Source organism: Microtus pennsylvanicus, chromosome X, assembly GCF_037038515.1.
Source record: "Microtus pennsylvanicus isolate mMicPen1 chromosome X, mMicPen1.hap1, whole genome shotgun sequence".
NCBI lineage: Eukaryota > Metazoa > Chordata > Mammalia > Rodentia > Cricetidae > Microtus > Microtus pennsylvanicus.
This window is the reverse complement of record NC_134601.1, coordinates 101,645,707-101,669,895: the sequence shown is the minus strand read 5'-3', so window position 1 is coordinate 101,669,895 and position 24,189 is coordinate 101,645,707. Positions and strand designations below refer to the sequence as shown.

At 37.5% G+C, this 24,189-nt stretch overlaps 1 protein-coding gene across 9 annotated transcripts in view; it reads left to right on the top strand.

Annotated features, from left to right (window-relative positions):
• Dmd (dystrophin) overlaps window positions 1-24,189 on the top strand; it is a 2,313,977-nt gene that overhangs the window by 1,969,676 nt on the left and 320,112 nt on the right. For all 9 annotated transcript variants that reach the window (XM_075957213.1, XM_075957212.1, XM_075957218.1 and 6 more), the window contains one exon: window positions 2,686-2,832. In XM_075957213.1, the coding sequence (XP_075813328.1) occupies window positions 2,686-2,832 (147 nt within the window). The remainder of the gene's footprint in view (window positions 1-2,685; window positions 2,833-24,189) is intronic.

Here is a 24,189-nt window from a genome sequence, read left to right as displayed (position 1 = left end):
CTAAAAGGATCTGGTTGCACTTCATAACCATCTTCATCCTTATCCAGGTTTTTCCATTGACATTTCAGAAGTCTGTTTTCTAACCTTTACATTGCAGAAAACAAAATAATTATAAATCATTCCCTTGAGAGACACAAATGTCCATATAAAGGAGTTAATGGCCTTTCTACCTTAGTAAGTAACAAACATTCCCCTGTTAATGTATACATTTCAGTACAGGTTACCCTGTTCTTCAGGTGTTAAGATCATCACTAATAGACTAAGACTTTCGCCTCCCCACAGGAAATTGTGGTTTTAGTATATTTTAATGGCCATTTTTAAAAGCTGAAGGGGCTGGGTATGGTGGCACACACTTTTAGTCTTCATGCTTGGAAGACAGAAGCAGGTGAATCTCTGTGAGTTTAAAATCAGTCCAGTCTGCATGTTGACTTCCAGGCTAGCCAGGTTTATATACCGAGACTCTGTCTGAAAAAACATTAAAACTGGAAGTCCTCTTTTGTAGGATAAAGCAAGAGGATTGCTTTGCATTTGAAGGCCAGCTTGGGCTATAGGAAGACCCTGTCCTAAACCTAAACACTAAGTTCAAATTATTCCTCTGTTGGTGACCCTCTCCCTCTTGGGAGTTCTTTTTTTAATTTTTTTCTGAATAAATCTACATTTCCTCTGCTAAAAATCTTAGTGATTATCTTGCTATATTTCATCTGAGTGCAATTTAAGAGTCTTCTATTCTCTGTAAATGGTAGACATTAGTTGCCAGGTATTCAGGTTGATTTGAGGATAATGCCATCCTTGTTTCGAATGTACAGACCAGCTTCCATTTGAAATCAAAAGAAATATAAGGGCTATAGATGTGGGTATTACAAACAATGTTTTTATACAAAAACAGTGAGCACCAGACAGGGAAATAATACCTCCCAGGTCAAGCAAGTCCAATAGGGAGTCAACTCAGTGATGCTGTCCTTGTGAACAGACATTACACTACATAAACTGTTCTCCTAAGTGAGGGAGTTTGTCCCTTAGATGTCATTCGTTGGAACATTTGGTTGTCATGCATCATGTTAAAGATCCATAAATGCCAACTCGATGGGGTAGCTATGATGCATGATATTCTACTCTGCATATCCGCATAGTGTTCTGTTCAATAGATCCTCATGATGCATCACATCAGAGACGTCTGCTTTCAAACTTCAGAAACAGCCAAAATCCCCATGGGAGCCTTCCAAAGTCTCTGCAACAAGGACTAAAATACCATGAGAGCAGAAAGTCATCCTAGGCTGACAAAATACCTTCCTCCCTAAATAAAAGTATTTATCATGTAGTAGGTAAAAAGGATGAATGTACTCGCATGATTTAGTTTATCTTCTCATTGTAAAAAGTAAAGAATCCCTTGCTGCTTGAAACATAGGATTTAGAATCTCGCAGCATTCTACTGGTCATGTCGCGTTGTCATTCCATATTTTGTGTCGAGTAACATAATGTGGAAATTAAGAATATGCACTCTGAAGAAAACAAATCCAAATATGTATCCCAGGTTACAACATTTTTACCCATAGAATTTTGGCACAATTTAAGACCTGCAAGTTTAGTTTCTCAAGGGTAAAATGAGGATGCTCCAAGTACCGGCTTCATAGGGTCATTGTGTAGGAGACAGATTAATGTATGTATGGGTGATGCTTATCACGGCATCATGTACCAAGGAACTGGAACACGATGCTGTAACACTAATGCATCCTAGTGTGATAGCCTATCTGGGCTTCTAATAAAGAAGAAAGTACCATAAATGAGTGATAACAAACAACAGAAATCTAGTTCTGTCACATTTGGGGGTGAAGATGTCCAAGTTTAAGTGACTAGCAAATATGTCTGATAACTATTGCCTCTTGCTACTTCCTCACCTAATCAAAGGGGCTAGCTTCATGTCTGAAAATTCTTTGAGAGGGACACTGTCTTGGCTACAGTTTATTGCTGCAACAAATTGCCATGACCAAGGGCAACTTCCAGAAGTAGTTTATCGGGTGCTTAAAGTTTCTGAGGCACCAGGCGGTGGTGGCACAAACCTTTAATCCCAGCATTCGGGAGGCAGAGGCAGGCAGATCTCTGGGAGTTCGAGGCCAGCCTGGTCTACAAGAGGTAGTTCCGGGACAGGCACCAAAGCTACAGAGAAACGCTGTCTCGAAAAAAAAAAGTTTCAGAGGGCAAGCCTATGACCATCATGGCTGATCACATGGCAGCAGGAAGGTATAGTCCTGGAGAAGTAGCTGAGAGCTTGCATCCCATCTGCAAACAAGAGTCAGAGAGAGCTATCTAGGATGGTCTTTGGAAACCTCAAAGCCCAACCCCATGGACACACCTTCTCCAACAAGACCTCCTAATCTGCCTCAAACAGTTCTACCAACTGAGGGCCAAGCATTCAAATATATGTGTCTCTAGCGGCCATTCTCATCCAAAGCACCAAAGGCACTGATTTCAAAATTCGCATTTCAAACAGGCCTATTCCCTAATATTGCCAGAGAGCTTACAGTCTATATGCACTAGTGATATTATTTTTAGCTTTTTAACAAATGAACACTTTCAGATCGTAGGGTGAACCTCACTGACATTACACCCAAAACAGAGTAAGATGTCTTACAGTTCCAAGATGTCTAGAATTCTTTGATTTATTTTTTTTTATCTTCTAATTCATAGATACTTCGGGGAGAAATTGCAGCTCTTAAAGAGAATGTCAATCATGTCAATGACCTTGCTCGCCAACTTACCACTTTGAGCATTCAGCTCTCACCTTATAACCTCAGCACTCTGGAAGATCTGAACACCCGATGGAAGCTTCTGCAGGTAGGCATGCTCTGGCCTCCTTGACACAGGATAATGACGTGTACATAAAGTTTGTTTGTAAGGAGCAACAAAGGTTATTCCCTTTTCCACGCATAATGATGTATCCTCTTAATTTCAGCACATCAAGGTGGAGCCAGGCAAATCTCTGTGAATTTCTGGCCAGCCTGTTCTACATAGCAAGTTCCAGCCTAGCCAGGGCTATATAGCAAGAACCTGTTTCAAGAGAGTATTCATTTGATGTTCATAATAACAAGATGCTTTGTATTGCTTTATAAGTCCTAATGTTACTAAACCCAATTTCAGATATGTCTGAGAGCTGGAGTCAGTATGGCTTGTAATCGCATGAATGACAGTGGTGATCCACAATGGAGGCACTGAGTTGCTAGTGGACAATTCATTTGTGCTGGTATTGCTAGAATTCTGAAAACATCCTTTCCTTTGCAATTCTAACTGAAACAAGAGTCAATAGTATGGTATTAAATTGTCTTACGAACAAGTATCACTATAATCAATCCACACATAGAAGTAGGGTTTTTTTATAGGTTTGTATAGTAAATATAGGGAATAGGTATGTGTCCCAGGTGTCATTTACTTGCTGTGGCATCTTAGACAGTTTAGTGAATCTTTCTGTGTTTTAGTCTTTCCTCTAGAAGACAAGATAATATAAGTTTCTACATTGGTGATTTTTGTTATGATAAATATATCACAGCAATAAGTATAATTAGTCATTGGAACAAAACTTGGGCTACAGTACCCTATACATTCTCGATCTCAGTGTTATTGCAGTTTTTACTATGATTATAATACATAGATTTGGGGATCTGATTAATTAGCTGTGTGTCTTTTGTGTCATTTAACCTCTGTGGTTGTCAGTACCTTCATCTCCAACATAGGTACAATAATGTTGAATGAGCTGATTCACATAGTTCTTAGAAGAGCATTGGTCTTTACAATAGAAACATAGAAATGGATATAGAGGTAATGTATATGTCCTCTACAAAGGACGCTGTGTTATGCCTCCAAACTATAAAACTTGTTTAGTCATAAAATTAGAGACTCATTTTTCCTTTTCCAATTTCACAGGATACAGATTGTATACTCCTGAGACTTGAGAGAAAACTAGGTTTGAAAGAATTTAGTGTCAAAGTTTTAATAGGGAAAAATGATAAGCCAGGTTATTCTGTCACCAATGGTCTATTTGAGAGTGTGATTGAAAGTCCAGTTGAACAATTACTAGATTGTTATTAAAAAACAATTTTCAAATTCCAGACCCCTTGAGATCTTATGTAATTTAATTATAGTATGATGAATAATCTTGAGATATTTGTGTCATTGACTAAGGCGAAACAATACCAGTAAACGACTCTGTGCCTCTATATGTCCATTGACCCCATGATAGCTCAGTACTATTAAAACCATATCAGTTTCATCCTTAAAATATCTTTCATTTAAAGCATATATAATTAAATTAATGAGTGACCAAAGGCAACCAGTGGACAAATTTGTACTATTCAAGCACCCTTGGAATAAATTTTCAATTTTCTTGTAAAACGTTGAGTGCTACATTTGTGTTTCAGAATGTAGTACACGATTTGTGACAGCTACTTGCAAATTTATGACTGAGGTCAAAAGACTATGATAGGAAAATCTCTTGCAAATCAATACTACACGGGCCAGACATAGTGATGTACCCTTTAATTCTAGCATTTGAGAGGCAGAGGTAGACAGTCTCTGTAAATTCCAGGCCAGTCTGGTATACATTGTGATTTTTCTGGACAGCCAGAGCTACATGCTGAGACCCTTGTCTCAAAAATAAAAAACAAACAAATAATCAACTCTATGTGAGTTTGAGAATGTAAATAAGTAGTAGAATGCTTACTCAAAATGTCCCGAGTTATAGCCATAGCACTACAAAAAAGACTTTATGATCCAGTCTAGTTATACTATTTATTTATTTGTTAAACATGAACTAATGGTTTAATTCTTGCACAAGGACTTGATTGCAATCCCATACAGATATATGGCAGGAGATGGTGGGCTATAGCAAACAATCGTACAGTCTTCAGTGGGTTAATATGTGAACATCTCTAAACTATAATTCTTATTTTTTGAAATTAAACATTACAGTTTGTCTAAGGCTACCTCCAGTTCGTTTCTATGATCCTTTATCTGGATATCAGGAAGAGAGCATACATGATAAAACTCAGTTTAGAACCAATAATGATGCTTCTTTTATTCATATCGTAATATATATATATATATATATATATATATATATATATATATATATATATATATATATATATATATATATGGCTAGTTGCAATTGCAATACTTCTTCCATAACTCTAAACCTGTTATCTGGAGGCCATATAGACGTAGACTTCTCATATTAAATAACTTAGTCAATTTTTGGCTCGTGCTTCTCTTGTAAGTTGAAAATTTAATTCCTTTATTTTTGAGCAATCACCTTAAAGATATCCGTAGAAAATTTTTCTAGCAGAAAGATGATGAGCCCTTGATTTCCGTTCACAAGAAACTGAGTAAAGTCAATCACATACTTCATTTACTTTGACCATTATTCTAACCAATCTGCTACATAATCATAGCTAGTTATAACAGTGAGTCATTTTTCAGAAAGGGAACAAGGCAAATAAAGATAACTGTCCAGGTTAATGAGACTTCATGAGTTCAGTCTCTCTGACATTTAAAGGAAGCCTAATCTCTGTTGATTATTGCCAGGAAGTGTGTCATGCTTCATTTCTGTTGCTCATCGGTGTCATAGCTGAGTGGGACTGTTGGTTGCATCCTTTCTTTGGAAGTTTGAGTGGAAAATTTGGTGCCGTGCAATCTTGTTCTCAGGGTGCAGAGGGTTTCAGATCATTACAGATCAGGTTCTCCAAGTCTTATGTCTAAAGTGTCTTCTGAGAACAAGAGAAATGGTCTTCCTGAGGGACGATTCCTCAGTTGGTTATCTAATACCAAGTCCTCAGCCCTGAGATCAAATACATATAAAGTAATATTAGAGGGATTTAGGAAATTGCATTAATGTGTTTAGGAATATACACTTATGTGTGTGTATGCGTGGGTGACAATATTAAAAGAGGACATAAATTTTGAGAGGACAAGTTGGGAATAAAATGAATTGGAAGGGTTGGAGAGATGGAAGGAGAAAGTGATATGATTATATAAAATTTTCAAAAAATAAAAAATAAAATAAAATAGTGCACATTGTAAAAGTGGATATTGCTATCAAAAGATTGCATTCATTTGTGGAATGAAGAACTCAGTTATATTATGTGTAGTCTACATTTAAAAGAGTGCATCTAAAATTAGGGCATTAGCTAGCTTCTCTGCTGAAAAGCTTGCATTACCGTCATGATAGCGGCGTAAGTATACAAAACAAAGAATTTAATCACTTATGGTGCTTTATCTGTTGACAATTATGCATTAAAACTAGGTACAAGTTCACATTTCTTTATGGTAAGACAAAGAAAAGGTGGAAACACAGCAGAAGTAGTAGAAAGGCATATATAGATGTGAGAAAAGGAAAGAAGTCCTAAATTTGAGAAAAGTGATGCAAGAGAAGGAGCGGAATTACATGCTGTCTGACGTTACCTTTCTTGACATTAGACTATCCTGGGTTTAGTTACTTGACAAATTCATTTTGCTTCAGAAAGAAAGCCGTACTTGTATGTCAGCTGTATATAAGATCAGTGAAAATGGTTGAGACATATAAGACAGACAAGTGTGACCATCAATAGCAGGATAAGATCTAGTCATAATTTACCTCGACAAAGAAATAGTGAATAAAGAGGCTTCAGAATTTATTTGGAAGCCATAAATAGAAGTAGAAGACATCCATTTCCTTGTTTCAGATTTTCTGTTGGCAGGAAATCCCGTGTCCTCCCTCCCAGTGTGCATTGGTACTGCGTGGACTATTCTCAGGGTGTTAAAGGTGTTGCTTTATTAAGCGTCCTCAGATACATTCTCACAATCCTTGCAGCATTCTTCTTTCTGTGTTATGAGTACATGTTATGACTATTCACTTTCATAAGCAAGGAAACTGAGACCTACAAACCTGACATGACTGCAGTCACATCCTGTGGAAGGTGTCACAAGATCTGAATCCGATCCTCAGAACTGTCCTGTCATATCTCCTTGCCTTAAAGGCCCATTAAGCTTGGGATTAACCAAGTCATACTCTATATCTGTTTTGGACAATAAAGGTGTGAAATGCTTGATTTTTTTTCAAACCTACTCTCTTTATAAAATAATTCTTGGATACAATAAATTTGAAAGCTGCTTTTAACAAACCAATGGATTAAAACCAGTTCTGGTACCCTTCAAAATCACACTTCTTTCAAATCTAAAATTTGAAAGCAAGCTATTCCTTGTTGCCTTTACAACTTAGCAATTACATTAAAATCGAATCAAAGTTATTTTAATAAGTCAACTCTTAATGTAAAACCAATCCTCATATTTAGTCAAGTACAAATGTGTATCAAAAGTCAAAAGGAAAGAAAGTTAAAACAAGAATCCTTTTCAGTTTTGAAGTAATGCGCAGACATTGAGTGGCATGGCCATTTTCCTTATTCATCATGAAAGGGAGTAGTCTACAATCTCTGCACTCAGGAATAAATCCATGCATGACAACGAAAGGATGAAAATACACTCTTACATAAAGAATACATGCTATATTAAACTTAAGGTATTATAGACTGTGAAAACATGTTAAATTAAATATTATTAAGGCATTTCTAGGCACAAAGTTCTTTCAATACGTTAAAGAACCATGCTGGTAATGGTGTATATTTTAAAAGATTTGCTCACGTTCCTCTGATAACACGCATACATACTTGCACACCACTGTAGTCATGTTCTAGGAACATTCTAGGCACTCGCATCCTGCATTGCCATGTGTGCTTTCATTCTTTCATTTCTTTTCATTGGATTACCTCCGAGTAAGCATACTATATACTGAGGAGTCATGGTCATAATCCTACTTGGTCGATAACAGACCAAAAAGTCCTTTCATACATACAAAAAAAAAATGTGTGTTCTGTTATTCTCCCTGGATAGTCCATTGTCTTTCAACTTCTCCATGCCATAAACATGCAGGAATACTTGAGTGGCTTCATTTGTTCAGTGACACTAAACAAATTATTGAAATTTCAAAAATGAAAACCAGGCTGGGGAAATAGGTCAGTGGCTGTTTTTTGCTTTCTATGTGGATGTGACAACATGAATTCAGATACCTAGAACCTGTAGAAAGGCCTGACACAATAGCAATTATCTGAAATTCCATCTCTTCTAAGACAAGATGGGAGTTGGAAACAAAGGGCATGTGCAGAAGCAGGCAGGCCAACAAGCCTCATATATCTAGGGGCAAAAACCAAGAGATCTTGTCTCAAAGTGGAAGATCATGTCTCACACCCAAGATTGGACTCTTAATACGTGTGTTATGTCACTCAAACATCCACATGGGCACCCCAAAATATGTACACATGTGCACACAAGTCACACACACAAACTCACACACACACACAACTCAACTAACTAAAATGTATGCTTATTTGGGGTGACATAGATTTTCTAAGCATATCTTCTTTCTCTGTGTGTTCTTATCATCATTGAATATGTTGGGAGATCTTAACATTTTCCTCACACTTTTCTGTAATAATTTTATACTAATTCGTTTGCATTGTGGAGTCTTTTCTAAGCAGGGAGCCTAGATGAGCTGCACCATCTGCTCTTGCTAATGGCATAGGCCCTGTTGCCTTGAACTTAAACAGAGGATGCCCAGCCTGCTCACTTCAGCATCGCTAAAGAGCGATTCTACTGCTAGATCTGCCTAGCGTATCCTTCTTTGATTTATTTCTTTAGCAACACCTAAAATGATTTAAGATTGAACCAGAGAACACAATCTGAGAGTATTCTCCATGGAAATATAATTTTCTGTATCCGTGGTTCTCAAAATTTAGTAAGCATCATAATTACTCGGAAGGCTAATTAAAACAATTTGCTCGGTCCCCTCACCCAAAGTTTTGAATTGACTAGGACTTTGGTGGAATTCGAGATTCGGCATTCCTAACCAATTCCCAAATGAGGTTGGTATTACTGTTCCAAGGACCATACTTTGAGAACCATTGTCCTACATTTAGCACATGTCAGGTGCTCAAGCTTAAGATGTGAAAATAAATGTATGTCTTCAAAATGTTAGACACCTTGAGCATTTCAACTCTAACTAGAGAGGTTAAGCATAGCATCAGGGAGAAAGTTCTGTGCTAGAGAAGTTGCAGTACCATGGAACCACGGAGACCAGGCACTTAACTTTCCTTTGGACTGGAGGAGGAAGGTAAAGAGAGACTTGAACAACACAGGGAATCTTTTAATAAAGTACAAGCAACATAATCTCCTACTGAATGAGTTTATATTTACTCTGTTTCACACTGCACTGTCTAAACTACGTTTTCCAATGTGGTGGCATATCAAGCTGTTGGAACCTTGAATTCATCCAGTCCACATAGGGACATGTTACAGTGTTACACACATTCAGTTATCAAGGACTTTGTACAAAAAATGAAATTTCTAAAATGTATTTTATACTGATTACATGTAGAACTGAGAATATTTTACAAATTTCGTTAGTTAAATTATGTCATCATAAAGTATTTACCTCATTTATTCTTTATGATTATTCAAATTTGGATATTTTTCTTTAATATGGAGTCTGTACACCATGTCAAACAGAACAACTGACAATGTTGTTTCCTTTGACATTTTAAATGTGCTTATTAGAACATTTAATATTACTTATGTAGTATTCACTCTCATTGCAGTGGACAACACTGGTCTACAAAATAGTTTTCACAACCTGGATAAATAGAAGGTTTAGAGCAAAAGTTTACACTTCAGCAGTCTCAATAAGCCAGGTTTAATATCCAGACCCGTACGAAAGAGAAAAGGAATGGTGATTTTTTTTTTCAGTGTGACTACATTTGGAAAAAGAACAAATATAGGGGTACAGTGACCCTTAGTCCTTCTTCTGGGTACAGGAGTTTTAAGTTTCAATAGGGAGGTATGCACAATTAAGCCAGTCAGGTTAAGGTGTAATTCCATCCATCATTGTCTCTTTTTTGGTCCTAGAAGATGATAAAAAAAAGTCCTTCTTGCAAATTTATTTGGAAAAGTTCTTGGGGGAATAGTTGGTTTGCAAGAGATAATTACATCTGTTTCAGAAGTGGATAAGAAGATGTCCTGTGAGGTTCTAGTGTTCTGGAAATGTGAGGAGACTCATCTGGAAAGGTTACTAATAATTGTTAGGGAAAAATCCTAACACGGGCGGCTCGGCCGGTGCAAAGAAATCCAATTAGGTCAGCTTAAAGCGAATTAAATGCCCATGTTTTATTAAGTAGCGGCGCTCTCAGGTGGCCTAGAGTATGGCAGGGGAAACAGAAAAGCAAGGAGCACTGCAAACCCAGAACCCTGTGTTCTTCCAATGGGAGACCACTTAAATACCCTGCGGGAGTGATCCTGACCCTCCCCTGGGGAGGGGTCAAGACCTGGCATGCTGGGATTTGGAGTCCAGACCAATGCAACTCTCAGGCCAGGGAGCTGGGATGGATGTCAGGGGCTCGGGTTATGCTCCTGACTTAACAATAATAAATTAGGGTTTGAATGAGAAATCTCCTCCATAGGCTCAGGGGTCTGAACACTTGGTCCCCAGTTGGTGATGCAGTTTAGAGAGGATATGCTAGAGGAAGTATGCCACTGGCTTTGAGAGTTCATAACTTCAACCCATTTCCAGTTCACTGACTGTTTTTTGTTATGCAGTGGAAGATGTGAATCTTCTTGCTCCAGACACCTGCAGCCATGCCCTACCTTCAATATAGATTCTTCCCCTGGTATCATGAACACAAATAAACTCTTCTTTAAGTTGCCTAGACCATGGTGTAGAATAGAAAAGTAATTAATAAAACCTACTTTTGTGCTTTGAGCCAAAGGAGACAAAAAGATACAAAATGAAATTACTGTTGCTGGGATTTCATTCCTGATTGTGGTTACTCAGTAGTCCCAAGTGAGGAGTCAAAGCTTTCCTGTGAAAGCCACCAATTGTCCCTTTCACTAGCAAGGCTAAAAGTCACCTAGAGAAATAATGAGAACACCCACCAGAGACTCAGTTCATCTTCCAAGAACTCCGTGATTCTGTATTTCTCTGAGGCTTTCAGGGGATACTGTTTCTCTATGACGATGGATAGCAAGAATCCCTCTCAAACTATGGATTATTTAATTTTACAGAGAAGCATAAAAATATATTTTGACATCAAGTGGTGCCTGTATCTTGAATATAAAATTGTCTTACTCATATACCACTCTTTATGAAGAAAGCACTCGTGTTACTAACACAAATTTTAAGCAGCTTGTCACTTTTTATCTATTTAAAGATGCTAAATGATACTTCTGTAATGTGATGATCCTGCTATCTTGAGAATGTTAGTGAAGGATTTTCATGGTTAAAAAAAAAAAATGAAAGCTACCCTTCCACCTCAACTATCGAAACAATATGTAAAAAAATAGCCCTGATACATTCTAACTGATAATTTGCTCTTCTAAATGATTTGGATTGCAGAGGCAAGCCTGGTGCGCCTGCTGACGGTTTTAAAAATGTTGACGGTAAAGGAAATGAAAAGAACAAAGAAGACGGAAGAATGTGTTTGTTTTAGAAAAGGTTAGGTCAGGAAGGATTTGTTGGTATTAAGAGCAGAATGACCCATGGAAAAAAAAGGACAATTAAGTTCTAGGAAAACATCTTTTCAGTAAAGAGATAACAATCCTTTATGCTTGACCTCAACTTTGTTAAAGAAAAAAAAAAAACAGGAAGAATTGAACAAGACCCTGTAAAGAGCTAAAGAAGGGTGTAAATCTAACCATTTAGGAGAGTGACATGCCGAGGTCAAGGCACATGGTCAAGCTTCAGAACATGTGTTTTCTAAGGCTTTTACAAGTGCTGTACTTTATTCAAGAGGAACCTGTTGTTGAAATTGGTCAGGTATCCTCAAAAGTAACGCAGCGCATATGTTCCAGAATCTGCCCTACGTGTGCTAAAAGAAGACATGATTCTCAACTTCATTCTCCATTTTGTCTCTAAAGCCTTGGGATGTGTGAGACTTTAGGGCCGAAAATGAATGATGTGGCAGGAGGTGTGACAAAAATTAAATTGCGTGAAGGACAAATGAGAATAAAAGACATCGGCAATCAAAGAAATCTTCGTGGAGCTGTAGAGAATGAAAGGCAGATTCGTTTTTTTAAAGAAATTTTGTAGTGTGAACATGAATCATTATGGAGTGTTACTTAGAACACTTGATGACTTAGATCTTTATGCATACTATTTAATGTCTAATTTATTTTAATCAAGAATTCATTTTGCTAATTCTGAAATTAGTGATTACAGTAATAAGCATTCTGTTATTATTTTAAGTAAAATATGTCCCTATTAAATATATTTACACAGCAAATTCATTTCCTTATGCATTCATGTTCTACATTCCTGACGTTTTAAATTCCTTATTAAAAGTTTTATATATACATGTGTATATACATATGGGGCTGTATTTCTGAGTATATAAAGTTTCAATAGTGTCCCTATCTGTCACTTGGTTCCTAGCTAATGCTTGCCCTTGACTTTAATTTCTCAGTGCTTTATTCTTTGTGCCCTTCTCTCTGCTGTCTGACCTTTTCTGTCCTGGAGTTTGACCCCAGCTGCCCTTTCTTCTACATTTGTTTGCCCTGGTTGTTTTCCTCATGGCTTTTCCCATTCCCACTGCCCTGCTGTGTGTGAAACACTCCACCAGCAGCTGCTCCCAGTTCCCATGCTACGTCATGGCCAACATTCAAAGAGCTGCTGTTCTCACATTTCCACTAGCAAGACACCCCGCCTCCGCCTCCACTGCGCATTCCTAGGGAAAGGAGAAAGGGGCCTTTTTCAGGCCACATGAATAGCTGCATGTTAAAGGCAACTCTGTTGGGAGGGTAGAGAGAAGCTTGCAAAATTCAGAAGTGCTATTTTGGAAGATAAATGCCACAAAGTGGAGCCCCAATTATTATAATTGATACTACTTCTTTATTTTTTTAAATATTCTACAATGACCTTAAAATAATGATTTTATGGCATAAATCATCCTGTTGCTTAATGTATCAATTTAATAAGGTACTAACAATATACTGAAAAATAGTAATAAAATGAATTAGAAAATGATTATTATATTAGAAATAGAGCTTTTAAACAGTCATGCTTATTTGGCCAATGAATTAGCACATTATAAATTAGAAAAAATTGTTGCTAATATTATGCATTATTGAAATTAGTAATGAGCAAATACCAGGCACTACGGCAAGCCACTTTCTCATCTGAACACTTTTACTTACGCTAGTGTCTCTGTGTCTCACGATGAGTCTATGGTGTGCCTATTGTTCTGATCCTGATTTTAGAATTGAGAAACATGGTAACTTGTCAAACTCCGTAAGTGGAAGAGTCAGCATATGAATCCAGGGAATCTGGCTGGTGAGCCTGTCAAAACTACTAACTACTGCATGGCTAATATGGCTATTGAATGAAAAAAAAAACAAGAAAAAAAGTAAAGGACTGTATCTAGTTATGGTAAGGAGAAAGTTTATTGCAGATAAAATGAGGAGTGTAGGTACAGGCAGGGACAACTGGGAGAGGCCAGCCTGAGCTGGGCCATGTGTAGGAAGGGGAGGAGAGAGGGGAGAGAGGGGAACCAGATGTAGCAGTCAGCAGGCCAAAGGTACAAAAAAAGCAGGTAACCAAAATGGCTGGATTATATAGGGCAGGGCCTCTGAGTGAAGGGCAGCCCAGCCTTTGGGCTGGAGAGTTCAGGGTAGAGGACGGGGTGTGCCAGCCATACCCTGTAACAGGTAGAGTCTGAGATGCTGGGAGAACCTGTTGGACAGGTCCATTTTGATATATTAAATAGGCACCTCAGTCATCTGCCCTGGGTTCAAAACTTAAAAGTATGGGTTAACAAGGCAATACTTCCTTGTAATTTAAAATACAAACTTATATTTGTCACCTTGTGAAGAATTAGCTGTGCCAGAATATTTGTGTAGTTCATACAATATTCTGGGCTCCAGCTTAGGAACTGGAGTGGAAAGAAAGAGCATTAAAGCGATAGGACTCTTACATGAATCTCAGCTCATCATCTTGGAAATATTCTGCATAACCCAGAGCCTCAATAGGTCACAGATTTAAAAGCACAACCACTGTCTGTAGGCTCGGCTGAATTTAATGATCCTGTTCTTTCTTAAATGAATAGCCCTTAATTCAGTGATTCAGTCAATGCATTTTATCTGCTATTTACTCTTTGCCAAAGTGTATATATGGATAGCGACAAAAAAAAAAAAAAACAACCCTCATAGAGGTTAAACTTTGGTGGAAAATTCAGACATTAATTCTTTTAATCCCTCTTATAATCATTATGAATTTTAATAAGTGTATTGAAAGAAAATGGAGGATAGTACTAGATCATACAGTAAAGATGAGAGCAAGAAAACTAAAGAGTAAGACTGAGAAAAGGTGAGAGAGAGGGAGAGAAAGAGAGAGAGAGAGAGAGAGATATTTTGGGGTGAGAGTGGAAAGCAGGAACAGGTGAACATAACACCTTCCCAGAAAGCAGCCATCAAACCATAGCCTAAGGAATGAAGATAAGTTAACTGTGTATCTTGCATATTCATTTGCAACTTCTATTTTCTATGGCCTGAAGCTTAGGGCTAACACGACAAATAGAGTAGTATAATCCCTGTTTGTAAATTTAATAACTAGAGATCATTTGAAGTAATGAACTGCAGAGCTAATGTACAATTAAGTCACATCCAAGGAAGCTTTCCTTCCATTATGACAGATAGCATCCTGCTTGCTTTCTCCACGACATTTATGAAAATCTATTCCTATACATTTGTTTTCTGATGAAATGAAACTCTATCTTCCCAATCTGAATGTAAGCTCCGTGAAGGCAGAAGCCTACATGGTTAAGTTTATTGACACAAAACATTTTTCTTTGGTATAAACGGATCCAAAATATATCTTACAAATGAGTAAATGCATGAAACTAAGTAAAAATTCTGGGCTAGTGAGGTCAGCAGGTAAAACTATCTGCTCCCAGGAGTGATACCTGAGTTCAAGGCCTGGAACCCAACAGTTGACCCAACTTGTCCCCTGTCCTTCACACACAGCATCTGTACACATACAGACACATAGACAAATAAATATAATAAATATGCTATTTAGCACTAGAAAAATACATAGAAAGTTATAACGTGGTGGGGGGGGATGAGGAATAAGATTGTGCCTTGAAAACTTCATAATAATGTCTAGATTTATGTTCTAATTTGCTCACCAGCACTAAAAATCTTGTAAGAAAGCATAGAGCTGTTTAGAAATGACATATGGCACATTTATCTTTTTACCTTTACTCTCTGGTAAACATGGCCCACTGATGTCCTACAGCTTTGTTGGCAACTAATAATGTGTAGGCGTAAAAAAATACATGGAGTATATTTTGTTACCATCTGAGGAAACTTAAATTGGATAGTTTCCCCTCTGCTTCTTAAAATAGTCGTCTGGAAGCATAGTTAATATATTGCCATCGAGAGTCAACAGTTTGATCATCATATGTTTAGGTGCTAGAAATCATCACCATTAGCCTATTCAAATTAGGGAATATACCCCTTACCCCAAGTTTCCTCGTGCCTATAGCAAAACTTACAACCCTCCCCTGGCCTCCAGGCAATTGCTAATCAATTTTCTTAGATTGCAAATTAATTTACATGTCCTAGTTTCGTGTGAATGAGATATCACCATACACTTTCGGCTTCTCTTTCAGCCAGCATAATTGTCATGAATTTCACTCAGCGTGTTCTCGATAGCAACAGTTAATTGCTTTTTAATGCTGAGTAGCTGTCTCTGGTATGGTTTTTACACCTGTTTCTTTGTCCTGATACTGTTTATTAGACTTTTGAGTTGTTTCTAGAGTCAAGCTTCTCCTAGTTCCTTTTTGCTGTGTTGTGCCAAAACACCTAAGAAGAGCCACTTAAGAAATCAAGGGCTTCTCTTGGGTTACAGTGCGATATGGAAGGCTTGGCGACAGGAGTGGGAGGTGGCCCATCACTTTGTAGTTACCTTCAGGGAGCAGAAAGTGGGGAATGCTCAGTTAGCCTGCCTTTTCCCTTTCCATGTAGTACAGGACCAAAGGACATGAGAAGGTCACACATTCAAAATTGGTCTTCTTTCCACATCTTCCCTTGGGAAAACTCTGATAAGCACAATCAGAATGTAGGGGAATCCAAACCCAGATAAGTTAACAATGACTACCCATCACAGGACTGTCACAAATAAGGCTGAAATGAACATTCATGTGAAAGACTTGCTATAAATATTTACTCCATTCCTCTTTGAAAAATGCCCAGGGAAAGAACAGCAACAATATGTCAGATATATATATTAATATATATACATATTAACTTAGGAACCCAGAGAACTGTTTTCTGGGGGGGGGGGGGGAGTTAGGATAGTTCACTATACTTCCTATTGCTCTGCATCATCCATCATCCCTCAAGTTTTAACATCATTTAACATCCCAGTTGTTTGAATTGTAGCCATTGTTGTGCCGGACTCTTCCTGGAAAGATGCAGTACACACCACACATATGCAAGCATGCGTCTACTCCTCCCATAAAAAGAGCCCACAACAGACAAAAGTAGTGATTGCCAATGTCCAAAGTACTGAAACAATGAGTTTTGTTTTGTTTTTTAACTCGGGTTAGTAACAGGACTATAGACGAGGGTCACTTGTATTAAGCAGGGGTAGCCTGAAAGCAGCTGTATCACCAGAAAGCCCATATGAGCACAGGTGATGACTCCAGAAAACTGGAATCCTCGAATTCTCTTTGCATCTGGTATGAAGCTCAACAGCCCCAACATCTCTTCCTGGATTTGGGTGCTCATAGTCTTTACCTTCAGCATGTGTTCACTCCCTTTTCCTACTTGTGATTGGGGTCTTCAGCAATCTTTCAAGCTTCTATGCTTTCCAATTCGGAGGACCTTTTTAGTTACTTCCCGTTTACCACCCGAAGCTGCTGAGCTTCCTCCTCTTTCCTGAAGCAAATGTCGCAGTTCGGAGGAATATGACATAGAACAATCCTTTTATTGGGTTTAAACAGACCCTTCTTTGATGAGTAATTAGATGTAGCTACTCTAACCGTCCTAAAACTGTTGTGCTATAATTTTTCCATCTTGCTATCTCTAAACTTTTTGTCTCTTTATAATTAATGTGCATATTTTATGGGCAACATATAATTGAAGATTGTTGTTTTAAAGTCTCATCTGACAATCTTTTAATTGGCTATATTTACACCATTTATATTTTCAGTTTTTATTGATATTGTTAGATGTAAATCTCTTTTCCATCAAGCTGTATGTTTTCTCTTTATCCCATATGTTCTTTGTTTACTCATGAATCCTTTTCTGTCTTTTAAATAAATGAAGTACTTCTGTGAACGCATTTTACACCTTCTGCTGAAATACTAATGCTAGCTGTTTTGTTTTGTTGTTTTGTTTTACTTCTTGCTTTAAGGTTTATACTATACATCTTTAGCTTGTCATCTTGCATCTTTGACTAATGTTGACCTCTGTTTTCGAAAAAAGCTGGCTGTTTTGTCATTTGTGTAGCTGCTTTAAGCCTTCCAGTATACATCTTTAGCTTATCAGCACATATCTTCAAATAATATTAGACCTCTTTACATAGAGTACAAGAGTCTTATACTACATTTCCATTTCACCTTTGTCAAAGTATGTACTCTTATTTAATATTAGATTTCAAGGTTTAGCAGAATTAGATTAGCTCTCATTCTGTACATAATTACTTCCAGTGGCCGAGCAAGATCTCTGTTTGTCTTCCTAATGCCACATGAATCGTGACATTTCCATACTGCCTGATGGGAAGTAGCTATTCCTTCCTGTATTTTATTGATGCTAGATTTTATTAACCCTGATATTTTCTATCGATTTCTAAAATATTCCATAGCTTCTTCATCAATCTACTAATCAAGCTTTCTAAATATAGTCTTTTTCTCTCTCTCCCTCTCCCTCCCCCCTCTCATTTCCTTAGTCCTTCTAAAACATCATTTCTATTTCCTGCCTAGTTTTTCTTCCTTGTTCTCTGATCTAGAAATTCTCACGGTAGTGACATTAAAATAAATAAATAAATTAGGCTTCCTCTTCTGACATACAACATCTTTCCTGGGTGACTTCCCTTTCATGGATCTTTCCCATTACTCTATAATCTATAATTATATGTTTTATTACATTTGATGAATTCTGAAAATAGGGTAAATTGATCCTTATTACTAGATCTTGTTTGGTAACAAAGGTCCTAAATTAGTGTTTGAAGCATTAGACTTTTGCTTTTAAATCTGGGGATGACGTGAAGAACGCTGGAAGAAAACAGGGAATTGGTTCTAGTGTACAGTACTCCAGACACAGAGTATGTTGTACTCGCTTGACAGTTTAACACAAACTTTGTTTTTCTTTCACACCAATGGGCATTGCCTTCTGTTGATTCCTTCCTGTGTTCTGTCGGGTGACATTTAGGACCTTGTCTATGCAGTCAAGCTGGATAAGCCTTAGGCCATAGTGTGTATGGAAAAACATCTGGTAAGGACCTACAGCCAAACCTCTAGAGCAAGTCACCCCCAGTGTTGAGCTAACCAACAGTTCAGCTACTGAGTCTGTTTTTAAAAGATTCAAAGCAATGTGTTTCACTGTTAAAGTATCCAATAATTCCAAATACTTTAAAAAATTCTATTCAGGTGGCTAGGGAGACAGTTCACTGGTTAAGAATACTTGTTAAAATGGAAAAACCTAAATTTGAATCCCCAGTACCCATGTAAAAAGCCAGAAATGATTGTTCATGCCAATAATCCCAGAACTAGGTACAGAGACAAGTGAATCCTGAGATTTCCCTGGCCAGCCAGCCTAACCGAAGGGGCAAGCTTCAAGTCCAGTAAGAGACCTGGTCTCAGGAAGTAAGGCGAGCACTGACACACAAAGGTACTGAAGGTCTTCACCTGGCCTCTGCCAGGAACACATGTTCACATACTCATATGTAAGTATCACACACAAACATGCACATGTACACATGCTTACACTTTCAGTTCTGTTTAAATTTCAAAAGACCTCCTTTAATGACCGTACCCAAGTTTGATTTTAGGAAAGAGACAGCCTGTTACCACCTATCCATTCAGAAATTTTATTTCTGAATTTACAAATCCAACTTGTGGCTTTATGAGGATACTACCTGATCACTTCTAGTTTGTGTAGCTAATTAATAATAGAACTAGGGCTAGAAATACACTCTTTCTTCTTGCGTGCCTTTTAGTTTTATTTGAAAAGGGCATTCATCATTCTAAGTGTTCCATAGTCTTAAGACATTTTTAAAAGTTACTTATCCACTTCCTACCTGTCTTGCAAAGTCCATGTGAAACAATGAGAAAAGGTCAGGGAAAGAACCTCAGAAGCTATTAAAGGCTATTAAAATGTTAAGTTCTATTATTAGAACTGCAGTTCAACACAGCTAACCCTTTCTAAACTGGCCCACTCTTCTGAACTGGAATCTGCAGCAACTTGGGTCTGAAAAAGCATGGGATAAATCCGGACTAGCTGAACATAGAGGACAATGAGGAATACTGAGAACTCAAGAACAATCGCAGTGGGTTTTTGATCCTACTGCACGTACTGGCTTTGGGGGAGCCTAGGCAGTTTGGATGCTCACCTTAGGAGACCTGGATAGAGGTGGGCGGTCCTTGGGCTTCCCACAAGTCAGGGAACCCTGATTGCTCTTCGAGCAGATGAGGGAGGGTGACTTGATCGGGGGAGGGGGAGGGAAATGGGAGGCGGTTGCGGGGAGGAGGCAGAAATCCTTAATAAATAAATAAATTTAAAAAAAAAAGAATTTAATCCTTTCTGCCCTTCTGGGTCATAAAAAGTTCTATGTTTCTCTCTAGTCAATTTATATTTTATAGTAATATTTAGTGTCCCACTAAATATATGCTGAATAAAATTGCATCAAATTCCATCCTAGACATATGGACTAAAAAACCACTCTGATCTTCCAATGGCAAAGGCAATGTTAAAGGTTATCTATGGTACCTTTGGTATTTTATTTTGACAATGAATGTGTTTTCATCTGTCTTATGTCCAACTGATATATCTTCTCTGCCTGCCTTTGTTAGAATTGAAGAGGCTCTCAGGTTGATACAATAGTTTCTGTCAACAAGTGTGTATCCTAACAAAATAAAAGAGATGCCCGAGCATGATCATGCTTCTAAAATGAAGCAGATACACAGAAAGACACGGAGACAGAAAGACACAGAGACAGATGGACAAAGGGAAACAGAGAAAGATGAATACACTGACCCACAGACATTTTTAGCATTCTTATTCTCTGAATTGTGGCTTATATTTGTTTACTAATCATGTGCCTTAAAATTGCTAAATATTACCTTCTGTTTCCATTAATAAATATTAATTTAAGAACCTTTGTTCTTTCTTTTGTAATTCAGAAGACTGAAGTATAGGTAAGTCGCAATATGTTGCACTTAGGAAATACCAAAATATTTTGAATTGCTTCAGATTAGTCAGGGTTACCAATTCATAAGTTTAACTTTCTCGTCAGACATTTAAATGTCAGGAGCAATAGATTATCAATGGAGGTATCATGATGGGAGCCTTCTTGTCCTTCAGAATTCTAATGTGAATCTTTCTGAAGTAAGTCATTCATTGATCATTCTTCGTAGTATATATTAGTCCCATACCTAAAATACTCTGTTCTTACAGTTATGTTTTCCTGTTATGAATGCTACCTACTTTGTATTGGCTGAGCAAACTCGCTTTAATCCTATTTTTCTCTAAGAATGACTTTGGTAGTCCTTTTGATTCTGTGTAGACTTGATGCTTACTGGGCTCAATTCCCAGGCTTTTTCCCTTTCCTATGCTGAAGGGTTTCTCTACCGGCCATCAGAGACTGTCTCGGGGAAAGTAGTTTTTCTTTTTGATGCTAGGCCTAATGGAGAACTGTAGAGTTCCAGGAGTGGGAGACACTAGCTTTCCATTTTTGTCACTCTGCGCGCGCGCGCACACACACACACACACACACACACACACACACACACATATACATACACACTTCTCTCTCTTCCTGGCCAAGGCAGGGTTGGTGAGTATGTACTCCCCTCTATATAAATATGTGCTTGCTAAGAGAGTAGGTAATTTTTTACTAGTCTACAAAATTTATTTTTTTTCATTTTTTATTTTAAATACTGACCACAGTTTCCCTTCCCTGACAGTGACATGCTTTCTGTTTCTAATTTTATTAAAACTTTATTATATATATATCAGACCAAATTTAACAAGACCCAAAGTCTGTATATCTCAATGAACTAAAAAATTGTGGTTTGGAATTGTTTTGTCTGAATTGGTATCCTAATTAGAGCTACTTATACATCATAGTAAGAGCCGCTGGGCACTTGGCTCTTATGCATAATATTTCTTCATGCTTCTATGCTTTTAAAGTTTTTTACTATTTAAAAATCGCCATTATATGCACATCTCAGTGAGGTATTGAAATATGAAATAAAACAATCACCAAAATGGTGACCCACTAAAGTAATATTAACAGAGTAAGCATCCTATGTAAGCAAATTTTTGCATCTCTGCCTAGAAATAGTCAGTGACACACTTTTGCTTGGTATGCTAGATAAGTTTATATCAACTTGACATGTGCAAAAGTCATATGAGAGGAAGGAACCCCAATTAAGAAAATGCTTCCCTAAGGTTGGGCTACATGCAGCCTGTATGTAGGACAATTTTTTAATTAGTGATTGATGTGGGAGGGTCCAGCCCATTGTGAGTGGTGCCGTCTCTGGGCTGGTGCTTCAGGGTTCTGTAGAAGTGACCTGTTCCACACAGATAAGCCACACTTTGCACCCTGCACCAACTCCTAATACTGCTTTATTTTATGAATCCATCAAGAGATAAATCCAGCCATCAAGTTAGAGTCCTCATCAGCTAATCATCTTTGGAAATGTCTCATGACCACACACAGAGTTACGCTTTACTAATCTCTTAGATATTTCTCAGTCTAGTCAAATTGACAAGATTAGCCATGCACAGCAGATGAGAAAAATGTCTAGGACATCAACTCCAGTTTAATCATCAGATCATTCTAGCTGCAGCTATCATTTACCTGAGCAATGGTGATGAATGAATTCACTTGAATGAATTATGTTGTAGATGTATGTGTTAAGCAACAAAAGGAGTATATGCTCTTTTATTTTATTTTTCTGTTATTTCATTTCTGAATTGAATCCTTTACTAAGATTCAAACTATAATGTCATCCGCATCACCCCACTAGCTGGTACAATTGTCTGATAATCTCAGTCATAATCCTGGATTTGTTCTCTGAAACACAGCAAAAAGCATATATTCTTCATTGGTTTCCTACTTATGATTATATATATTCAGCAAAAACAAGTAAAGCAATCGAGGCGGTATTTGAACAATGCTTTTATCTGGAAATAAATTTTGTATGAAATTCACTATTTTTCCATAAGTACATTATGTTAGAGGCTGTATTTGGCAGCAGAAACAAAGTTTGTTTCAGACCTTCGGAAGTGATTGATACAAATCTGGTCACAGTGGTGATGTTCCCAGATGCAAGTCACTTCTAAGACCAGCTTGGCCAACTTAGTGAGACTGTCTCTAAAAAGAAGAAAATGTAAGAGGAGAGATGAATCATAAGTGAATGATAATATCAGAAGGGATGCGCTGAAGATCCTAGGCAGTCAAACAATATTACTAGTGTATAGAAAAGTGGACTGTCTTAGTCAGGGATGACATTTGAGCATAGATTTGAGCAATGAGTTCAATTGCAAAAGGTAGAGGGTAAAAGGTGATTTCTGGAAAGAAACAGAATAAACAAAAACCCAAGGGTCTTGAAAGCACTTCCATGAAACCTGATAAAAGTGAGATGGAAAGTTTCTTTTAGTGAGAGTCGCAGGTGTAAAAGAGTGAATAGCAAATGAAATGGGTGTAATTAGGAGAGAAGAGAAACAATTGGACATTTGACTCAATTCTTTTTTTGGACTCTGTGTGTATCACTCAGAAAGAAACTCCTTCACTAAAATGGTTTTTACCTTTTTAATCTATTTGGCCAAGTAAACAGGAAGCTGAAAATCTTTAGTGCAAAATATTTGTTCAACCTGAAAGAACACTGGTGATTTCACACCATTTAAAGTAAATATTTTAAAGTTCTCAATTATTTCTATTTGAGTGAGCAGAATGGTTTTAGAAGTTGAAAATATATGTTTAGTTTTTAACAGACAAATTGCTCCTGCTTTCATGGCAGCCTCATAGGACAGCAAGAGGTTCAAGTTCAGAAGGTAGGAATCTGACTCCGAGAATACAGCAAAAACACTTAGAGAATGCATAATTACTCTTGTAATTCTTTGAGAGTGTTGCAAAATACTGGTAGTGTTGATAGGGTCATCAGAAATCATGAATCAAGAATATATCACCCAGATGTAAATCCACAAACCTATAGACACCTAATTTGTGATAAAGAAGCAAGGACTACACAAAATGGCAGCCTACAGAATGGAAAAAGATTTTTTACCAATCCCACATCTAATAGAGGTATAATATCCAAAATATATAAAGAACTCAAGAAACTAGAAATCAATACACCAAATAACTCAGTTAAAAATGGGGTACAGATCTAAAGAGAATTCACAACAAAGGCATCTCAAATGGCCAAGAAGCACTTTAAGAAAATGTTCAACATCCTTAGCCATCAAGAAAATGCAAATAAAAATTACTTTGAGATTCCATTTTACACTTGTCAGATGGCTAAGATCAAAAACACAAGTGGCAGTTCTTGCTGGCAAAGATATGGAGCAAGGGGAACTCTTCCCCCATTACTGGTGCAAGGTCAAACTAATACAGCCTCTATGGAAATCAGTGTGGTTGTTCCTCAGAAATTGGGAATCTATCCACAGCAAGATCCAGCTATACCACTCTTGGGCATATACTCAAAGGAGGCTCCATCGTACTACAGCGACACTTGCTCAGTCATGTTCATTACAGTTTTATTCTTAATAGCCAGGAAATGGGGGAAAAAACTAGATGTCTCTCAACTGAAGAATGGATCAAGAAAATGTGGTAAATTTATACAATGAAGTACTACTCAGCTGTTAAAAATGACATCATGAAATTTGCAGGAAATG